Source organism: Condylura cristata, unplaced genomic scaffold, assembly GCF_000260355.1.
Source record: "Condylura cristata isolate star-nosed mole 26May11 unplaced genomic scaffold, ConCri1.0 scaffold00006, whole genome shotgun sequence".
Taxonomy (NCBI): Eukaryota; Metazoa; Chordata; class Mammalia; order Eulipotyphla; family Talpidae; genus Condylura; species Condylura cristata.
In genome coordinates, this window is record NW_004567107.1 from 54,910,856 (window position 1) to 54,932,247 (window position 21,392).

At 40.4% G+C, this 21,392-nt stretch overlaps 1 protein-coding gene across 1 annotated transcript in view; it reads left to right on the top strand.

The window, feature by feature from the left end:
* The window catches only part of FOCAD (focadhesin), a 240,939-nt gene extending 223,494 nt beyond the window's left edge, over positions 1 to 17,445 (top strand). Inside the window, exons 36-44 of the mRNA XM_004677690.2 lie at positions 1,619 to 1,747; positions 3,409 to 3,524; positions 7,227 to 7,487; positions 8,134 to 8,223; positions 10,056 to 10,233; positions 11,690 to 11,787; positions 12,934 to 13,185; positions 16,351 to 16,426; positions 17,047 to 17,445. Of these exons, the coding sequence (XP_004677747.1) occupies positions 1,619 to 1,747; positions 3,409 to 3,524; positions 7,227 to 7,487; positions 8,134 to 8,223; positions 10,056 to 10,233; positions 11,690 to 11,787; positions 12,934 to 13,185; positions 16,351 to 16,426; positions 17,047 to 17,120 (1,274 nt within the window). The 3' untranslated portion in view covers positions 17,121 to 17,445. The remainder of the gene's footprint in view (positions 1 to 1,618; positions 1,748 to 3,408; positions 3,525 to 7,226; positions 7,488 to 8,133; positions 8,224 to 10,055; positions 10,234 to 11,689; positions 11,788 to 12,933; positions 13,186 to 16,350; positions 16,427 to 17,046) is intronic.
* The last annotated feature ends 3,947 nt before the right edge of the window (positions 17,446 to 21,392 follow it).

A 21,392-nucleotide genomic window follows, 5' to 3' on the forward strand; every position in this document is an offset into this window, starting at 1 on the left:
TCCTTTCTCCTGTGCTTCTCTTTTTCTCTATGCATCCCCTCTCTGCAGCTATTATTTTTTTCTCTTTTGCTGATTCTGCATCCTCTTCTAGCACCCCATCTTCAACATCTGCTATCAGTGCAACTTTTCTGCTGATTTTGTCTCCGCTTCTCCTTTTCTTGTGCTTCTCCTTCCTGTGGATATATTTTACTTTGCTGACTGTGCTCTAACCTCTGCTTACCCCCTCTTCAGTTTCTGCTGATTCTGTTGATTTATCTGCTGATTCTGCCCCTGCTTTTCCTTTTCCTGCTGATGCTTTTCCATTTGCTGATTCTGCCTCTCCTTTTCTGCTGATGCTAATTTCCCCACTGCTATTTCTGCTTTTCCTTCTTAGGTTTCTACTTTTTTTATATAACATTTCTGACCTATTATAGCTTTATTTTTACATGATCATTAATGGTTACCCCAACCCTGCCTGCACTAATATAACTAGTGTATAACTGCTCTACTGTATTCTTTTCTTTTTCAATTCCTAATTACTACCCACCTGAAAAAAAAGTAATAAAAGTTATAATACTGTCTTATGGGTAGCAGGTTAATGTAAGGATTAGCTGTCACCTTAATTGCCCACCTCTGAGCAGTAGACTGTGGTTCAGTACCAGGTGTAAAAGTTGTGGCGAATTGCATGGTCCAAAACATGTCCATGTGTGACCATGGGGACTGACAACCCATAGTCCTTAGAAGGAACTCTAAGGACTTAGATAGGTAATCTTTGTTTCTTCTTCTAGAAGTGAGCTGAGAACTGAGTAAACAATGAGGCAGTAATGTGGGGTAAGTTAGACCTTTTTAGAAAACTGAATGTGAAGACAGCTAAGTAGCAGAGGGGAACATCCCTATCCAGACAGGAAGGAAAGACTCAAGACAAGAATGGAAGCAAGCAAGATTTTATAGTTCAACAGGTTGAGGTTAAGAGGACAGAATTGAAGGTTTGGTCACATCAAAGAGTTAGGAAGAATGACACCCATGATCCCCCAAACCTTCCAGCTCTAAATAGATTCTGCCACCTGGTGCATCAAGACAAAACATGCAAGTCCTTTAATGGAAAGGAACTTTAATACAATGAGTGTGCAATACAGAAAAGAAAAAGAATGTAGTTTCTAAATCAAATACCTGAAGTTACTCATCTCCTCATGGGTAAAAGTCTACCCAAAAGAGATTGGCCCAAAGCAAGGCCTGAGAGCCCACCACAAGCCTAAAGCACCTTCCAGCAGAGACTCATAGAAAAGGGTCATACATGGCTAGACAAGTCTGGGAGGAAAAGAGCAAAATCAAAATCAATGTAAACACTGCCATAGTGACCCTCCCCACGGGTCTCACCCACATCTGTTTCAACCAGTCCATACCCAAGAAGCAAAAGCTGCTTCTTCACATGTCTCTCTGCTCCATGTACCTCCTCAGGCTCTCCATCCTGCTTCTATCCTCTTCAATTTCCTCTCTAGATTCTTCTCCTGGGTTGGGCAGGGAATCTGGGACCTCCCCTTTTCCTGGGGTGCCAAATGCCTAGAAGAAAGAAGTTGGTTATCTTCCATTTTCTCGATACTGTCAAACTGTTTTATTATTTTTTTCATTTCTGTTGCAGGTCCTGAATCTGTCCCTCCTTCCCTTCTCAAAGTGGTGATGAAACCCATAGCAACTGTTGGAGAAAGCTATCAGTACCCTCCTGTGAACTGGGGTGCACTCCTCTCTCCACTTATGAGACTGAACTTTGGTAAATATTATGTCTTTTCAGACCTTTGGATTCTACTTTCTATATAGGACCTGAGTCAGAAGGTAGGTACTGTGTCTCATCTGGTCATGGCCTGCATCTTGAGGTTTGTCATCTTGGATGGGAAAGCTGGGCTACTTTAGTGAGTCATTTTGTTTATATTTAAAGGGTAGGGGGAGGTGGGGGTCTGAGGACACAACCTAGATGTGTCCATTAAAGCAGTGTATGAATGAATGTTCTTGGTGCTGGATGTGCAGGGCAGGACCCAGAGAGCCTGGGCTGATAGCTACCAGCCTATTTCCAGAGCCCTGAGTTTCAAGGAAGGACCCTATGTTGGTTTTCTATTGCTGCTGTAACAAATTACCATAGACTTAGAGCCTTGAAACAATACAAATTTGTCATCTGATAGTTGTGTAGGCCAGAAGTCCAATGTGATCTCACTGGACTAAGATTAGCATCCTTCTCAGATGCCCTAAGAGGAGCTCATTGGTTTGAATATGTATGTCCCCTGCCCCCCCATTCATATGTTGAAATCCAGTGTTATGGATATTAGAAGAGGGGGCATTTGCAGGGTGATCAGGTCATAAGGTAGAGCCCTCCAGAATAAGATTAGTAATTTAAGATCCATGTTCATGAGGCTCTCTAGCCCCATCTCCCTTGTAAGGACACAGTGAGTAGTTGATGGCCTAGGATCTCACCAGAACCCATCTGGATTGGCACCCTATTTTGGATTTTCAACATCCAGCACTGTGAAATCACCCCATCTGTCATATTTTATGAGCGTGAACAGACTAAGATAGGGAGGATCCATTTCTTTCTCCTTTCAAGCTTCTGGAGGCTGCCAACAATCCTTGATTTGAGATCCCCTTTAGCCATTTTTAAAGCAAGCAATGGGAGGCTGAGGCCTTCTCATGCTATCGTTCTGGTTCTCTGCGGCCAAGGAAGGTTTTCCACATTTATATTCATGTGATTAATGAGTACAATTGAGAGATCTACGACAATCTTCCCACGGTAAGGCCCAGGACTTTCATCACATCTGCAAAGCTCCTTTGCCATGTGAGGTGACATATTCACTGGTTCCAAATAGGATGTTACTATACTGTGTTTCCAGAGATTTCATTTGAAGAATATGTTCCCCTGCGTCCCCCTTGCCTTTGTATGCTATATAAAACTTGTGCTTTCGTAAAATTACTTAGAAGAAAAAACATGGTTATGAAAACATACCCACTAATGGGAATCAGACTGAGAAAAAGACCCAATCACTAGAGAATGTGGCTCTGTCTTCCACTCCTTCCTGGGCTACCTGTTGTTACCCTTCCAGACTTAGGTTTCTCTGTGCCGATACAAGGTCTGCAGGAAGGGGAAACAGTGACAAAGAGAATTTTAGCTGAAATTTTGATAGTGGTTGGTGTCAAGACTTTTCTGAATATTATAAAAGCAATTTCCTGAGCTAGTTCATGGCCAGTTCCAAGACTTGAGATTTTGATGGCATTGGGCACATTTTCCAGCCTCCTCATGTACGTGTCTTTGGATATTTTTTCACTTGCTGGGTGGTTCTTCTTGTCAAAGTCAGACAAGCAGCTGCTTTGATTTGAGACACTGAAGTCTGAAAATGAGCAGAGAAGCAGCTATATAAGATCTTCTTTTACTTTCTTCTCTTTCAGGTGAAGAGATTCAACAATTATGCCTTGAAATTATGGTGACCCAAGCACAATCATCCCAGAATGCAGCTGCCCTGTTGGGAATGTGGGTGATGCCCCCACTGATCCATGGTCTGAGTGTAAGTATAACAGAGTGTATTGCATACCAGGAGTTGATTTCTTGGGGAGACCAACATTTACTGGGTGTATACTCTCTAAGTCAAGACGGAATAAATGGGATTTTATGAAAATTGAGGACTTGACAGTCACTGGCCAGCAGATTGGAAAATTTATTCAGAATACTGCCACAGCCATCACCACTCATATTTTCAGCTACCACTTGCCATACCAAAAAAAAAGGAAATAATGACCAGAGTTACTGAAGTTCCTTTCATGAGACCATACAGGTGGAAAGTTGTAGTTGTTTGAATCTACTTATTTGATAGTATGGAATCGTTCCAGTAGGTATTAAGACAAAGACACATGTATTTGTATTTCCTATATGATCCCTTCCTTTCACAGAAAAAACAGTGATTGAGGTGAACCTTGAAGATGTGGTAGGATTGGATAGAAGTGTAAGGGGATGTAGGTGGAGAGGGTAAAACATACCTGCTAGGGTGCTTAGCATGCACAGAATAATAAGGAAGAGGTGATCTAGCTCGTATTTGCCCTAGAATGAGGAGCCAGCTTTTTGAGGCTGAGGAGGGATAGAAAGAATGGAGCCAGATGGTTTAAAGACATGAAATTAGTGAAGATGAATAATTTTGAGTATATTTCAAGCTGAGACCAAATAAAGACATCCCAGGAGTCCTTAGAGGTTTTATCAGTTGATTGTAAATTAAATGATCTCATATTTGTTGTTGTTCTAGTCTAAGAGACTGATTCTTTGAGAAAAGTGCAAATCCCTCTTCCTCAATATTTTGGCATCAGTGCCTACTTGGCACTTTTTTAAAAAAAGCTTTTTGATATCCTAATTGCGTGTACATATATATATATATATATATCCTAATTGTGTGTATATATATACATAATTAGGATATAATTCATTTATATAAAAAATTTATTTTTGCATAGAAAAACTGGGGTGCAGGGGCCAGGGTTGCAGGGTTACAGGGCTGGGGTGAGTGTAAAAGGATTCACCAGAGACAGAGTGGGGACCAGAGCAGGCAGATCCACTGAAATACACTGCTGAGGGGAATAGCAGGCAAGACCCCAGAGGTCTGCTGCAACATATGTGGTTAGTTCCTGGCTAAAGATCCAATGCAGGCTGTAGAGGTTACAGGGGTCAGACTTAACCCTTAGGCCACCAGGAGGCCCCATCCCAGTTGTCTTTAATAGAAGGCAGGTGCCCCTTCCTGTCAGCTGCTACCTGTTCTGCTTTATGCAGCTCCTATTGAGCTGTCATTTAAGCACATTTGCTGTGGCCTTGCTCTCTGTAAGCACACAACGAGAACTTCTGGACATTAGATTGAGTCTTTTCACCTCTAAGCGGTCAACCTTTCTAACAACTTCATTGATTTAGAATATGTATACTATAAATATGGCCATTCAAGTGTATGATTTGATGAGTTTTTAATACACTTAATACATTTTCATCCCTCACCAAAAGTACCTCCATCACTCCAAAGAGTTCCATTGTGTTTATTTGTAGTCATCCCCCACTGACAATCTAAAGCCCAGGCTACCACTTACCTACTTTTATCTCTGTAATTTTGCAATCTTTTTTTTTTAATTGTAAGAAGATCCTGATTTTTTAAAAAGGTTTATTTATGCATTCGAGAACTGGGGTACAGGCCCAGTACAGGGCAAGGGGGAGGTGAGGGCGAGAGGATTCACCAGAGACAGAGTGGGAAACAGAACAGACAGGTTGACTGAAATACACTGTGAGGGAAGCCGCAGGTGACACTGTAGAGGTATGCTGCACCATTTGGGTCTCCTTCCTGACTGGGGATTGAACTAGTGTTGCAGTGGCTGCAGGTAGCTTCATGGGCCTGTGTTTTAACCTTTTGTGCCACCAGAGAGGCCCAATTTTACATTCTTAAAAGAACTTTCATATTACTTTAGATATTATTTAGAATACAATCATATAATAATCTTTTGGGCCCAGCTTATTTCACATCTATTTCTATTTTACAGATTCATTAAACTGAGTCAAGTGTTAAGCCACAAAACATGCATATGGCTAATAAAGGGGCTATCTGCAAAACCCATAAATGCTGGCATATTTTCTTCTTCCTTTTGAATCAAACAACTTTAACAGCCTTAGACATTTTTCTAAGTTTTAGTTATCCTTCCATTTCTCTTTTGTATTTTTTCTGATTATCTGCAAAACCCATAAATGCTGATGTATTTTCTTCTTCCTTTTGAATCAAACAACTTTCACAGTTTTGGACATTTTTCTAGGTTTTAGTTATCTTTCCATTTCTCTTTTGTACTTTTTCTACTTGTTTTCTAGATCTCTTGCTATTCTTTTGCTTTTATCCTTGATAATTGACTTTCTTATTAGCTTTACTGATTAAGTTTGTGAACTCACTTCCTAATTATATGCCTTCTCATTTAAAATGATCTGAGAGCCTCCCTGTTGGCACATGGGGTTAAGTGTCAACACTGTGAAGCAATTCACAGCCATTGTAGTACAAGTTCCACCCCTGGCCAGGGAGCTACCCACATGGTACAGCAGACCTCTTCTCTCTTACCAGCCGCTCCCCTCAGCAGTGTATTTCAGTCAGTCCTCCTGTTCTGCCCCCCACTCTGTCTCTAATGAATCCTCTTACCTTCCTTCACCCCAGCTTTTATACACATAAGTAAATAAATCTTAAAATGTAAAAAATTATCTGAAATAGTATATTCTTCAAAGTGAATTCTTCAGATAACTGATGGCACTACTTTTGAGAAATTTGCTGATTTTGTCAAATTTTATTTATTTATTTATTTATTTTAAAGATTTATTTGTGCATACAGACCTAGGGTACAGGCCAGAGGTGCAGGGGCAGTGAGAGGATTTGCCAGAGACTGGGGAGCAGAACAGGCAGATTGACGAAGTACACTGCTGAGGGGAACAGAGGGCAAGACAGGAGAGGTCTGCTACACCATATGGATCACCTCTGGGGCAGGCGGGGATCGAACTCACACGTGGAAGTGGCTTTCGATTCTTAGTGCTGCGCTTTAACCTGCTACGCCACCAGGGAGGGCCCTGTCAAATTTTATTTTTATACCACTTTTCTTAGACTTGCTGCTCCTTTCTAGGATACTGAGTTTCTAAAAATTTTTCAAAGCACACTCTTCAAGTTTGTAGCACAAACACGCCCATTACTAACCACATTCTGAGTTCTGTGAACTCTGAAATGCCACTATTATTTCCTCAAGCTTTAGCTACTTCTTCTTCTTTGATCAGAAATGCACCCAGCAACATGTTTTTTCTTTTTTCTTTCTCAGGAGAAGAAATTAATACTATCAGTCATTCCGTTCATTTGATTGTCAGCAGGTGGGCCCTTCATTTTCAGATCTAAAATCTTTCCAGAGAATAGCAATTGCTATGTATTTTAGAAGTAGCACTTTATTCCCTTCATTAAAAAAAAAATCCAAGGTTTAAGCTCAGTAGTTTACAGGTAAATTGGTAGATACTATGTATGCACATGAATCACCCTGATTAGAAGTCACAATAGCAGCCAAAATTATATGCATTGGTGAACCACTGGACCATGGAACTATGAGAAAGTAAGGTGGTAACCTGCACCATTTATTTCTCAGTCTGCCCTCAAACACAGAAAGATCTAGAGATTTTGAGCATTGCAAATCCAGACTTGTCTGTTTACATCTGACCTCTTCTGTTTTGCTTCCAGGTGAATATCAAGAAATACCTCCTGGTGTCAGCACCTTTGTGGATAAAACACGTCTCTGATGAACAGATCCTGGGTTTTGTTGAAAACTTAATGGTGGCAGTTTTTCAAACAGCTTCCTCCCTGTCTGATCCTGAGTTATGTTCAAGTGCCTTACAGGGCCTGAGCCAGGCCATGAAACTGCCCAGCCCTGCCTATCACCTCTGGAGTCTGCTCTGCGAAGCTACTGCGAAAATTTTTGACCTTCTGCCAAATAAGATTCGGGTGAGGAACAAAAATATTTACATTCCTGACAATTTATGTTTGGGATTTTTTAAAGCCTTTTTGGCAAAGCAGGGAGGTATATGTTTTAAGAATGTGGTGGGAAGGCTAGCAAGAAATAACCACGATCTGTACTAAGAATGGGTTTGCTTCCAAGATCTAAATTGAGGTTGAATATTTAGAACCAAAGTTTTCAGCAGGCTCAGAAGCAGCTTAACCAGTGCAAAACCAAGAAATGTGATTTTAGACCTTGTACCAAATGCCTGTAGAACATGAGAAAGCTCATCTTCTGCTGTACACCTGCAAGTATAAGGCATATTGTCCAAAAGATGTTTATGTCAAGTAACCTAACAGTAACGTTTCCCCTCCCTGGCAGACCTCTGAATGGTAGCTTTCCAAAACAGTTAAAAAAAATCACTTTGGATGGTGGATTCTGATAAGGAGGAAAAAAGTATAGCTAAACCATTATACACAATAACAGGGAAGATTTTTTAAAGAATACAAACCAGCGACATGTTTTGGTTTGGTTAACATTTAATCTCATCAGCTACTCCTTGTAGATATAAGCAAAACTAATAATTTGTGAAATATTAAAACTACATTTGTTATCTTACGTTTTGTTTCGACACACTGGATTTTTCTTTACCAGAGAGATGACCTAGAGCTGTATATCAGTGTAGCAAAATGCCTCTCGGAAATGACAGATGATGAAGCCATTCGGGTTACCCAGATGACTGAGGTAATAGCACGGGCATTTGTTGTTTTCATTACGAAGGTGGACTTTACAGTGGAAGAGGTGATTACAGTATCCTTTGTCGGAAGCTAGTTTTGCTTTGTCTTTGTCCCTTACGGAAACTATCTCTGTTGCACTGTAGATTCTCATGTCCAGCCCCCTCATAGACTTGGGTATGTGATAGTCGGGATGTATAGATGGATGCATAACTTTTTAACCTAATCAGTCCCAGGTTGTCAAGAACATCTTAGTGTCAGCACACCTGCCTGCCTGTGACTGTGCAGGTGTTTCTTTTTACAAAACTTTTCCTTTGGTAAAGCAGCAGCTGCTGTACTTTCTACCCTCTTGTGCCTGCAAATGTCTTCCTCTCCTTCCCTAATAAACCTGTCCTTTTAAAAATGTAAAAAAAAAAAAGCTCAGCATCTTCTAAGGTGCAGAAACAAATACAGTACAATGTCTTTGATACAGAATGACAGAATGCACAGGAATGGAACTATTCTGACCAAATAACTTTCTGACAAATAAAAGACAAATAGTTCAGCCTCATACAAATAGGTAGGATGAAAAGGAAGAAAATGCATTAGCAGTCTTTTCAGATAATTGTACCTATCTTCTTTATATTGTACCAAAAATCAACAAATGACAGTTTCTTATAAATTAGTCACAATGTGTACACCCTGAAACCATATCAATGACTGTGTCATATTCTGTTACATTAAAGCTTATTGTGTGTGTCTTACACTTTAGGCTTCCCTCCACCCCCACCCCCATTCCCAACCCCACTGGTGTATATCATGCAGGGGTCCTTTAGAAAACACTGAATCACAGAGTTATGAAATCTTCTAAATGTTGATACATTTTATTTTACAATATCAAAGCATCATACTTGTTAATATCACCAGCAGTCTCATCAAAAAATGCCGTGGGAAGCTGCCAAAGTAATAGAAGCAGATACAAATTTTCTAACATTTGAATTTTTGCTAAAATACTAGATTTTCTCACTGGCAACAAATGCTGCCAAATATTTGCCTTGTAGTGACAATCCCAGTTCCTTCAATTTTAAGAAAATAATGTCTCAAATACTCATTTTGAATAACCATCGCTTGTCTAACAGCCATTCTTCTAGGTAAATGGTGTTCCCTAAAAGGTGGCTACTTCTGCTTACAATTCAGTCTTATGAGTGTTTACCCTTGAGACAACCATCATGCTTGAGTATAAAGCAGACGTCCCTTATGACCACTCGTAATTTTTAAAAGATGTATTTCAAGGACAAAGGTTTTAATCAAGCTAATCATTTTTATTGCTTACAAAGATTTTAAATGAAACTGGCTTTTTAAAAAATTGCAAGTGGCAATGAAAAAAAACTGTGAATGTGACTATAGTTGTGGTGCTATTATGAATTCAGGTTGACCTCACAGTGCCTCTAAAAGGGTCTTGGCGACCCTCCAGAGGCCTGCGTACCACACTTTGTGAACTACTGAATTAATAAATGTTAAGTGCTCAGAATGGTGCCTGGCACTTGATAAGTACAGCATTTGTTAGTTATCAGCGTTAGTATTATCATTTGTGTGTCCTTCCTAAATACAATCACCAGTTAACCCCCAAAATCATTTATGGTTTTTATGAGGAAACAGGAGGTGACATTACAACCCCCGATCTGTAGGCACATTTTAATACAGTTCACAGGCAGTGGGAGCATATGCTGCAGGAAATGAGCAGTTTTAGCATTTGGAATAATAATTAACATCAAACTCAACCTTTCTGTGTTGCCCTTGCCCTGAGGTTTTATAATGACTTAAGTTAATTTAATAGTAACTGAACAATTTGCTTTTTTGCAGAGCAGCGTAGAAAAGGCTGCCTTTGTCAGACTGTACTTGGTCTCTCAAGGACGACTCCCCTTGATGGGCTTGACTGATATGCTCAGCGTGGCTGTTCAGCACCATGAAAAAGACGCGTTGGCCTGGATGGTATTGCACAGTCTGTACCAAGCCCGGATTATGAGTCATGCCAACACAGGTGAGGCCAGCTCAGGGGGAGCCTCAGGAACAGAGAGTTGCCCACCTTCCCTTTGAAAGTGTAATGGTTTCCCCAACTAGCAAACTAGTGCTTCTTGATACAGGTTAGGTCTTTGAAAGATGAGGAGCACCATGGACAGCAATAAGCCCTTCCAGCCTCCACTCTCTGGAAATGGGAATGAATTCTCTTAAGGGTCTTTTTTTTTTTTTGGTCTCATAGGCCCTAGGCAGTAGAGACAAGTGATCACGTTTATTCTGCCTGCTTCAGTTTCCCAAACAAATAGATATTTTCATGAAAATAGCTTGAAGATGATCATTTAACAGACAAACAAAAATAGCAACAGCAAAATTCAATAGACATTATATAGGAGAACTCCATAGGGGACAGAAAAGTAGGATCTGAACACCCTTACTCCTCAAGTTCTAGGCTTGAAAATCTGCTAATGAATCATATCATATCATATCATATCATATCTTGAGGCATTTATACTTTAATGATCCCCTGCAAAGGGAGCAGCCCTTCCCACACTTTCGGTCACATGCTTGTAATTTCTCTACGTTCTGAACACACCTAGAAGAGTGGCTGGGAAAGTCACACCACCCTAGGCAACATACATGTCTGTGCCCCTTTTCCCTCCACGTTTGTATCTTTAAGGTTCTGAAATCTGACAAGCGCCATTATAATACTCTTTCTAAAACTGGATGAGTATTTCAATTTGTCTTCCTCTTTGGCAACTGAGATACTTGTACCTGCATCAGTGCCTGCCTGGTGAAAAATGAAACTGTGATGAGAAACTAGATTTTTTTACTCTAGAGCAAAAGTCAGGAAATAATCAAGGAGGTTGCTCCCAATTAAGCATGAAAATACATGTAACTGAAATAAATTTGATACTGCTTTTGGTTCCAATTTGCTGACATTCAGATTTAGTTTCCACTTTCCTTTTTCACTAAGCTTTGAAAACTTGCCCAACTAGTATTTACTGTGCTAGGATTCCTCATTTAAAAAAAAAAAAAGGAAAATCTTTGTTTATGCTGATGTTTGTTCTCCAGTTACTCTGTAATGACTTTTTTTTTTCTTTTTATGTCTTTGGAATAAGTTTTCTCTGTGATTTTGGCATAAATTGGAAACATTTAAGCAAAAGAAGTCTATAAAAGCAACTAATTGTCCAAGACCCAACATTCCAGACTTCTAGTGTACTTAAGGTTTATAGAGAAATGAACCCAAAAAATGTATTTTATCACTAGAAGCTTTTAAAAATAAAGGCCAAAATTCACTTATATGATATAAATAAGGTCAAGACAATCACAAGCCCAGGATTTCCAGAGAACTTGAAACTGTTTCATGGAGTCTTCACTAGGTGTTCTCCTTTAGTTTATGGTGGTTTTAATGTTTTTAGGTTATTTTATCTTTCAAAGGAAAACCATAGTCTCCTAAGAACCTGCCTTTTTCATTTCAGGTGTATTGAAGAGGATGGAATGGCTCTTGGAATTGATGGGCTATATCAGAAATGTTGCTTACCAGTCAACCTCTATTCCAAATGTGGCTCTTGACAAGGTAAAATCTAGAAATATAGAGTATTTGCTCTTAAAAAAAAAAAAGGTACATGCTATGGCTTGCAGATTTTCTTTCCCTCCTTCCTTTATTTTTGGAAAACAATGGTGACACCTGTCTGATGTCAGAAGGAAACACATGTTCCTGTCAGGTGCTTGGAGACACCCAGGGCTACCCTCGAGAAATATTTTCAACAGAATACATTCCTTGACAGAAGGAAGGGGAGCCCTCGGTGCTGTGTTCTTGCAGTTGATCCACAGTGGACATGGGGTAAATGGGTTGGCCTCTGCACCAGTTGATGGTGTGAGTAAAATTTCTTGACCTGAGGTCTTGTTTGAAATTCAGCTCAGTTTTTCTGAAAGTTGTTTATCTTTCAAAATATTAATTAGTGAGAATAAGAACTGTAGGGAGAGTGATACTGTGAAGTGATGAACTTAATGTACTGTCTACAAATGTTGATTCTCAATGGTGCACACACACAGCAAAAACTTCCATAATCTAATGCATAAAAGCAAAATAATAATAATGTTCATCATTGTAAGTTTTCATTAACCTTTTATTTTCTTACAAAAATCTTTTAAAATGTGGAAAATACAGATAAGCAGAAGGAAGTATAATTTAAATCACAAAAAAATCCAAAATAACCCATTACTATGACCTTTCCTGTGATTATCTGGATGTTTCTGTGTGTGAGAGGGGAGTCTTTTGTTACTGCGATTGTTCAAAAATGGAATCAGATTATACATATTTTCTAAAAACCAGTTTGGGCCACCTAAAAATAAATCTAAATTTGTCTTTCCATGTCACTCTTAAAGATTAACCTGTTTGGAAACCCCCGAACAGAGGAGTGTTCAGATCTCACTATCCTTTGAAATTAAATAGATCGCATTTTTCCTGAAATCTTAGAGCAATAGTTAGTAAGCTGTTGGGCCTCTTTCTTCACAAAAGTAGATCCCAGTAGCCTTCCAAAACATCTTTTCATTCATTGTGGAAATGGAGATTGCTCTTCAGTCCTCTTTCCGGTAGCAGTAGGGCAGGAGGGCTGAGTGGAGGGGAGACCACAGTGTGTCACTCAGGGGGTTGTGTTGTGAACCTGTGTTTCTTTGAATTATTAAATGTGTACTAACCTTGTTCCCAACTCCATTGTAGGCTTTGGACTTCCTGTTGCTGGTATTTGCAGGCTCGGTGGTTGTATGGGGAGATCATGCTGCCCCACTCCTCCTTGGCCTCAGTGCTAGTTGGTTACCATGGCATCAGGGAAGTGGCCAGGCTGGGCCAGCATCAAGCTTCCTTGGCAGGAGTCCAGTGAACAGGGTCACTCTGCAGGAAACACTTACTCTCCTCCCCAGTAGCTTGCTTCTTCTGCTGCAGAAAGAGCCATGGAAGCAGCAGACCCAGAAGGTAAGGTGGGCAGTCAGCTGCTTGTCAGGGCAGGAGACTGTCTTCTCTTCAACGTTTCTTCTGTCAGATTGAGGTGGGAGTAAATGAAGCCTAAATCACCACAAGCTTTCATACAGCCCAAACCTCAGCCATCAGTGGAACCTCAGAGATTGAGGCTAGCCCAGGCTTGGGGTAACTGATTAAAAGCAAAAAAAGTGACATCTAGCTTATTAGATGGGACTTTGGGGCTTTGGGATAAGCTGGAAAGAATTTAGACTTGAAGGGCACCTGGTGGCCTATGGATTAAGTCTCAGCGCTATCACCACTAAGTCCTATTAAGTTCAATCTCAGGCCAGGAAGTTGAACCACATATGGCACAGTTGACCTCTCCTGTCTTGCTGTATACTCCCCTCAGAAGTGTATTTCAGTAAAATCCACCTGTCTTGCTCCCCACTCTGTCTCTGTTGAATCCTCTCACCCCTCACACCTCTGGCCTATATCCCATTTCTTGTAACTTATTGCATGTAAAAAATTATTTTTTTTAATCTGTTGAATGAGCACATCTTTTAAACCTTAGGGGTGAAAGGATGAGTAAGATTCTGAGAGCTTGGAATCTCAGAATAAGGACAGTCAGGGAGATGAGTTCAAGACTGCAATTAGGATGATGAGGGAGGTGATCAACATGCCAGGAGACTTGTAAATCTGGGCCATCTATCTTTTAGCATATTCCATAGCTCAGTCCAGCCCTCAGCCATGTTCCAGGTAACCCAGATGCCCGGAGCCTGTGCCCAGATACAGTGAAGAAACTTGTAAAGGTCTAATGTCACCACCTTTGCACACAGGCATACACAAACTGTAGGAAGAACCTGGGTGTTTAACAGTGAGTCTCTCCAGGCCACTGACTATCATGCAGAGAGGATGAAAAATACTGTTTCCTATATTTCTCAATTCCTGGCTCTAACTTGGCTTAATGTAGTTGATTAAAATATTCTCTTTTGAATTCCATTTCACCAAAACTGAATCTTATGAGTTTGAAGGCTTAAAACCAAATTTTTGTGGGCTTTGTCTTAGAATAAGAACCTTAATCTTTAAAAATATTTCTGAATTGTGCGCTCACAGTTAGCTAAGCACAGCTATCTGAGCACCTCAATTAAAAAAATTGTTTTAATTAGGTTTGTTTTCTAAAACCTAGCAAACATTAGTATTATTGCAAATTTGTATCTTTTTATATCATCTTAAACAAAAATAACTTTATTATTTCTGGCCAAGTACCAATTTCACTTTGGACTACAATGTATTATATTCATTGACTTGTTTACTTTCCAAATTAGAATACTATAAAAAAAGTGGACAAAGAAGAAAATGAAAAATTTCTTATTAAGGCAGGAATTTAGGGATACTTTCTCTGTTTTTTTTTTCCCCCTTCAACCTTCCCTTCTATCATCTTCTAGTTAAAAATCCCTAGTACCTATGATTAATGTATATGTTTTTTAATGAATCAAAATTGGCAATACTCAATCATCAATGACTGAATTAAATTAAAAATTTTTTTTTAATTTATTTACTTATGCATACAGAACTGGGGTACAGGACAGAGGTGCAGGGGCGGTGAGAGGATTCACCAGAGACAGAGTGGGGAGCAGAACAGGCTAATCAACAAAGAACAATGCTGAGGGCAGCAGCAGGCGGGTCAGGAGAGGTCTGCCACACCATGTGGGTCAACTCTGGACCTGGGGCTTTAGCTTCTTAGTGCTGTGCTTTAACCTGCTGCACCTAAATTAAAAAAATATATATTTAACTGTACCCTGGGAGATTAATCAGTCTCACAAATAGTATGAGTTCCTACCTCACTTGCAGGATTTATTTAAAAATTTATGCCTTGTCTTTAGCATTTCAACTTTATTCATTTGGGTACAAATTGTTCTCATCTCCAGATACATAACTTTTAGAAACAGGCTTACATCGAAAATGTTTCCCTGTTTACTACCCAGGCCAGGAGCCAAGGCCTAAATATGTACAACGCCAGATAGGAGGTAGCATAAAACAAAGAAAGAGAGTGTATGACTTCGAAGCCAATTGCAATTGGGGATTTAAATCTTGAGTCTAATAGTCACTGGGAATGGTCTTGGGCAAGGCTCTTAACTTCTCTGGGCCTCTTAAGTGTTGAGAGGTTACATGCAAGGCACACAGCAGGCCCTCTGGGCCCATGTTGGTCTTACTCTTCAGTCCTATAGTAGGGGCCTCACTGGTGGTGCATGGGGTTAAGTCTCTGCACTATGAAACTATGGGCAGCTACTGCAGCATGAGTTCAATCCCTGGTCAGGGAGCTGACTCTTCTGTCTCGCCCGCTGCTCCCCTCAGCAGTGTACTTTGTCGATCTGCCTGTTCTGCTCCCCACTCTGTCTCTGGTGAATCCTCTCACCACCTCCCACACCTCAACTGTACCCCAGTTGTTTTGTTTTTTTTTGTTTTTGTTTTTTTTAGTTTTAGAGACTTTTTTACATCATTTTTCACTGTTGTGCTATGTGTGCTTTCTAATCCTGATTAGTCCCCATAAAATTCCCACCACCAATTTACTAATGCACCATCACCATAGTCCCCTGAGCTCTTCCCACTCATGTTTTGATCTTGTTCCCCTCTCACTCCCTTCAGAATGTCTTTGGTTGATAGTTGCCTGTTGCTTTTGATATTTACTTTATTATAGTTATTCTTTTTTTCCCCTCTAATACTGTATTTGGATCCTCTATGTGTAAAACCACCCAGTATATTTCTTCTGGCTTATCTCACTGAGCATGATCCCTTCCAGCTCCATCCATGTTGCTGAGAATGGCATGAGTTTACCTTTTGGACTGCTGAGTAATATTCCATTCAATATATGTACCATATCTTCGTAATCCAGTCATCAGTTGCACCCCAATTCTTGTTTGCATAAATAAATCTCTAAAAAAGAAACCAAAAAGCCTATAGCAGGTCTTAGGCTATCCAACAGGGGAAGGCGATTTGAATTTGGGTTAAATGAGAACTGTGTCCAACTTTCTATCTTTTGTGCTTAGTCCCTGTCACCACTCTGCTCTCCCCAGCCCAGCAGGGATTGCCTAGGGCCTGGTCACGTGGATGCAAGGTCTGTACTGGTCACTTTGATAGTGGGGGTGTCTTCACTGATACAGTTTTTCATTTTAACCCTAGTTCATTGACTGGATATTCAGCATCATGGGAAGCCCACAAGAAGCCCTTTCAGCAAAATCCAGGGATCTTTTAAAAGGTATTACTTCTTTGCCTTATGTCAAACATGAGTGAAACCATCCAGTTGTCTGTGTTATAAAATAGCTTCTAGTGTGCACTGGACCCTGAAAGGGGTCACCAAAGTGGCGTTTTGAATTAGAGAGTGGATTTTAAAAAGAAGTGTAGTGCCTTTAAATTTAAATGGTTTATTTAAATGGTTTTTAAATGTTTCATATAATGGTAAAATATGGCCTTAAAAGTATAAATTCAGAAAACGAATATGAAAAGGTAAAGAGGAATTCAGAATCCCACTTCCCAACGACAATTTTGCCTCTTCTATTTTGGTTATACACACTTATCAAATACAATTTAAAAATACACATCACTTTGAGTACTTCCTTATTTAAAAAAGTATTTTAGCCTATTCTTACCATGAGTAGTGCTTTTAATGGCTGCATAGTATTTAAAGCCAACAAAAAACACCTTTTCCTCTCACCTTTATTAATGATTTCTGCTGCTAAAATTCTGCCTAAGCTTTGATCAGATTCTCAGATTATCCAAGTGAGAGAAAGCCAACTTCTGACCTGACACCTTTCTTATCTAAGTGACCTTTTCAAAGCTCCACCAAAAGCAACAATACTCTTTATTTTTGTCCCCCAGCCACACTGCTGTCCTTGAGAATTCTTCCAGAGTTCAAGAAGAAAGCTGTATGGACCAAAGCCTATGGTTGGTGAATAGCTTTGCAGTGGCCAGCAACATTCTCAGCTGGGTGAAGAAAATCATGAAGCTGAAGAAATTTTTCATGATTTGTGTCTGGCATCGCTGAGACGTGGTACAGGGAGTTAAGGGTTGTGAAAGGGTGGCCACATCACTGACAGCTTGATACATGGTGCCAGGAGAAGGGGGCATTGCTTTGGTACACAGGCCAGTTGAGACTGAAACAAGAACTTGAATTTCCACTTATTTGTTTGGCTAGAGTTCAATCTGAAGATTTTCTTTATGAAAATTTAACTGTCATCTCCTCCCGCCTAAATTCTAGTAAAATAATCTTATGAATTTTGTGCATGTGACTTTTATTTGGTGTAAGGCATGAGGAGGGTTTTACTAACAGAACCAAACTATAGGGGTAACGGTGGCATCAGGGTCTCTAAGAAGATACTAGTTAATTTAATGAGTTAGACACATTGTCTTATGGATAAAAACACTCTTAGAACTACACGATACATTTAAATTAGCGTGATATTAAGCTTGATCATTAGCTCAATCAGATTTTTTTTTAAGATTAATTTATTCATATAGAACTGGGGTACAGGCCAGAGATGCAGAGGGTGAGAGGATTCACCAGGGACAGAGTGGGGAGCAGAACAGGCAGATTGACAAAGTACACTGCTGAGGGGAGCAGCGGGCGGGTCAGGAGAGGTCTGCCTCACCATGTGGATCTCCTCCAGGGCAGGAGGGGATCGAACTCATGTGGAAGTGGCTTAAGCTTCTTAGTGCTATGCTTTAACCTGCTGCGCCACCAGGAAGGACCACAATCAGATTCTTTTTTTTTACAAGATTTATTTATGCATATGTAACTGGGCTCAGGTCAGAGATGTAGAGGCTGTGAGAGGATTCACCAGAGACAGAGTGGGAAGCAGAATAGGCAGATCATAGAAGTACAGTACTGAGGGGAGTGGCAGACGAGACAGGAGAGGTCTTCTGTGCCATGTGGGTCACCTCCTCAGTAGGAGATCTAACGTGAACTGAGTTGCTACAGCTAGCCTCATAGTGCTGTGTTTTAACCCATTGCACCACCAGGGAAGACCCTCAATCATTCATTAATGGTGGCTTTCATTTTCTTATATTTGGGTTTCTCGAATGCAAGTGAAATCTACCCTAATTCAAAATAGTTTCAGCTAAAAACAAAGAGTTCACAAACCATGAAATTTAAGAATAGATTAATTCAGATGTGGCTGTACCCTGTGAATCAAACAATACCACCACGCTTTGCTCCTCGGGTTAGTCTACACAATTGCTAAGGTGGCTAGCAGCAACTCAAAGGCAAGGACAGGTATCTGCTCCTAGGATAGAGGGAATATGAAGAGGATGCTGGCTCACCTTGGGTCACTGGGTCTCATGGGAGTCGCTAACAACTATCCAGCTCCTGGGGGTTGGGGACTTATAGTTGACCAGATCTGGACCATGTGTCCACTTGAACTTGGTTTTCCCCTTAAGAGAGATGATGGGATGCTGGGCAAGCAAAACAAAAGACAGATAACTCCTTGTAGCCCGATCCTTTTTATTAAGTGCAAATCTCCAATCAAGTTGATAGTGGTCTAATGACAAGTAAATGAAGTATAAATGAATGTGACAATACCCTGAAGGTTTACGTTTTACTCTAGGGCTGGAGAGTTAGGCTTTTTAATTTTGATCTTGGCTAATTATCTTTCCTCCATCCAGCCACTAATCAGCATTGTCTTTAGCAAGCCAAGTATATACATATGTATATATGATCACAGGGAAGAAAATTCGTGCCACTGGATATTGTGCCTCCGTGTATCTCCTGCCTAGCAGTCCCTGGTATTCTGCATTCATATTCCAGGTAGCATGTCCTCCATTGTCACTAACTTACCACTTCCATTAAAAATAACTTGTTTTAGGGCCCTCCCTGGTGGTGCAACGGGTTGGGACACAGCACTGCAAGATGGCCACAGCTGCTTCAGTGCAAGTTTGATCCCAGCCTTGGAGGTGACCCACATGGTGCAGCAGACCTCTCCTGACTCGCCTGCTGCTCCCCTCAGCAGTGTACTTCATTGATCTGCCTGTTCTGTTCCTCACTGTGTCTGGTGAAGCCTGCCACCACCCCTGCACCTCTGGCTTGTACCCCAGTTCTGTGTGAATAAATAAATCTTAAAAAAAAAAAATTACATATATAAAAAAAAAAATAACTTGTTTTATTTTCCAAATGGCTGACTTAGGATTCCATATTTCAAATATGTGTGTTTCACTATGTAACTCACACTCTCTTTCTAAATCACAGTTTTTCTTTTGCTAAACTCCGTAGAGAGCTGAGATGCTTACAGAGGAAGGGCAAAGGAAGGTGAGCTCTAAAGTATATTTATTTGCATTACTGTATAGCATACATAACTAAGAGGTTGGACTAGAGGGAAATTAATTTGAAGGTAGCAGAAAGGTGGAAATTTGACATAAGAAGCCAGCTTCCCTCTGCGTCCCAATCGCATAAACTTTCTTATACTTCCTACCAATCAGAGGAAGAAATTCATCTCATATTCATTGTTAAGTGCCAGAGCACTAGTGCTTTCACTTGTGTTATCTTGCTTTACTCCTATAATAATACTGCAAAGAGGTATTACTTTTTTTTTTAAAGATTTATTTATTTATTCATATAGAACTGGGGTACAGGCCAGAGATGCGGAGGGTGAGAGGATTCACCAGAAACAGAGTAGGGAGCAGAACAGGCAGATCGATGAAGTACACTGCTGAGGGGAGCAGCGGGCGGGCCAGGAGAGGTCTGCCTCGCCATGTGGACTCCTCCGGGGCAGGCGGGAATCGAACTCATGAGGAAGTGGCTTAAGCTTCATAGTGCAGTGCTTTAACCCGCTGCGCCACCAGGGAGGGCTGAGGTATTACTTTTTAACATCGAGAAAAATGCATCTAGGGGCCCTCCCTGGTGGTGCAGAGGGTTAAAGCACAGCACTCTGAAGCTATCCACAACCACTGCAGCATGAATTCAATCCCTGGCCATGGAGGTGACCCACATGGTGCGGCAGACCTCACCTGTCTCACCGGCTGCTCCCCTCAGTAGTGTATTTCAGTACATCTGCCTATTCTGCTCCCCACTCTGTCTCTGGTGAATCCTCTCACACCCACTCCTCTGGCCTGTACCCCAGTTCTTGTATGATAAATAAATCTTTTTTTAAAAAAAAGAAAAGAAAGACACATCTAATAAGTGGCTAGGCCTGGAACCAATGCCCTAGAATTGAGACCCAGTATTCTTTCTTCTATATCAGGCTCATCAAGCACCCACTTTAAAATGAAAACCCCCAGCAAAGAGTCAACCTCATTCATGCTTACTGGAGAGTACTACAGTCAGAGCAAAGACACAGCCCTGCCTTAATAATAAGCTTCTGGAATTGGGGAGCTTAGGAGCTGTTGTGTGTAAAGGTTCACAGTATTTATGGGTTGAAGGACCTTCGATTCCTGAGCACCCCTGCAAACATGGACAGCAAAGAGAAAATGATTACTGAACTACTCTGCATCTTTGCCCTTGAGTCAGCAGACAGAGCTTGCTAAATGCTCAAGAAAAGGAACGAAGATTCTGTTCCATGTACATCAACCCAGACTGCCTTCTTTCAAATCAGCCCAGTGTCTTCTCATTCCAACTTTGTCCCTAATTCTTTCCCTTGCCAGGAAAAGAGTACCAGAGGGTAAAAGATATGTATCTGTCATCTTTTCCCTAGTTGTTTTCCCTATTTGTTTTCAATACTTGAGTTTAATAGGATTTTCCTATTCATGGAGACTTCTAAAGATTCTAAAATGTAAGTTTCTAAATTTGAAAATCTAAATGTTTTAAAATCTAACCATTCTAGGATGCAGGTCACTTAAATAATAAGACTCTTTCTCTTGTGAACTTGCATGACTTCAGGTAAGAATTGAATTACTCCCTTCAGTTTGTTCTCTGGAAACAAAGTCTTTTTTCAACCATATGTTCCAAACTATACACAAAAAGAAATGTTTTCTTATAGTCATCTTGTGTTAGTTTTTGAAAATCACAAGTTGCCAAGACAAATAGTCCGCTAGGATACACTAACAAATTAATGTGTGGGGTTAAAGCCTTGTTCTATGTCTCAGAAGTATCCAAATACTATGATTCTTAATTTGAAGAATGAACTTTGGAACAGATGTTGGAAGTCATGCAAGTGACTAGAATCTTCTTTGAGTTTTATATCTAACATAATGGCTCCATGGTAACCAACACTTTTTTTTTTTTTTAAGTTAATGCC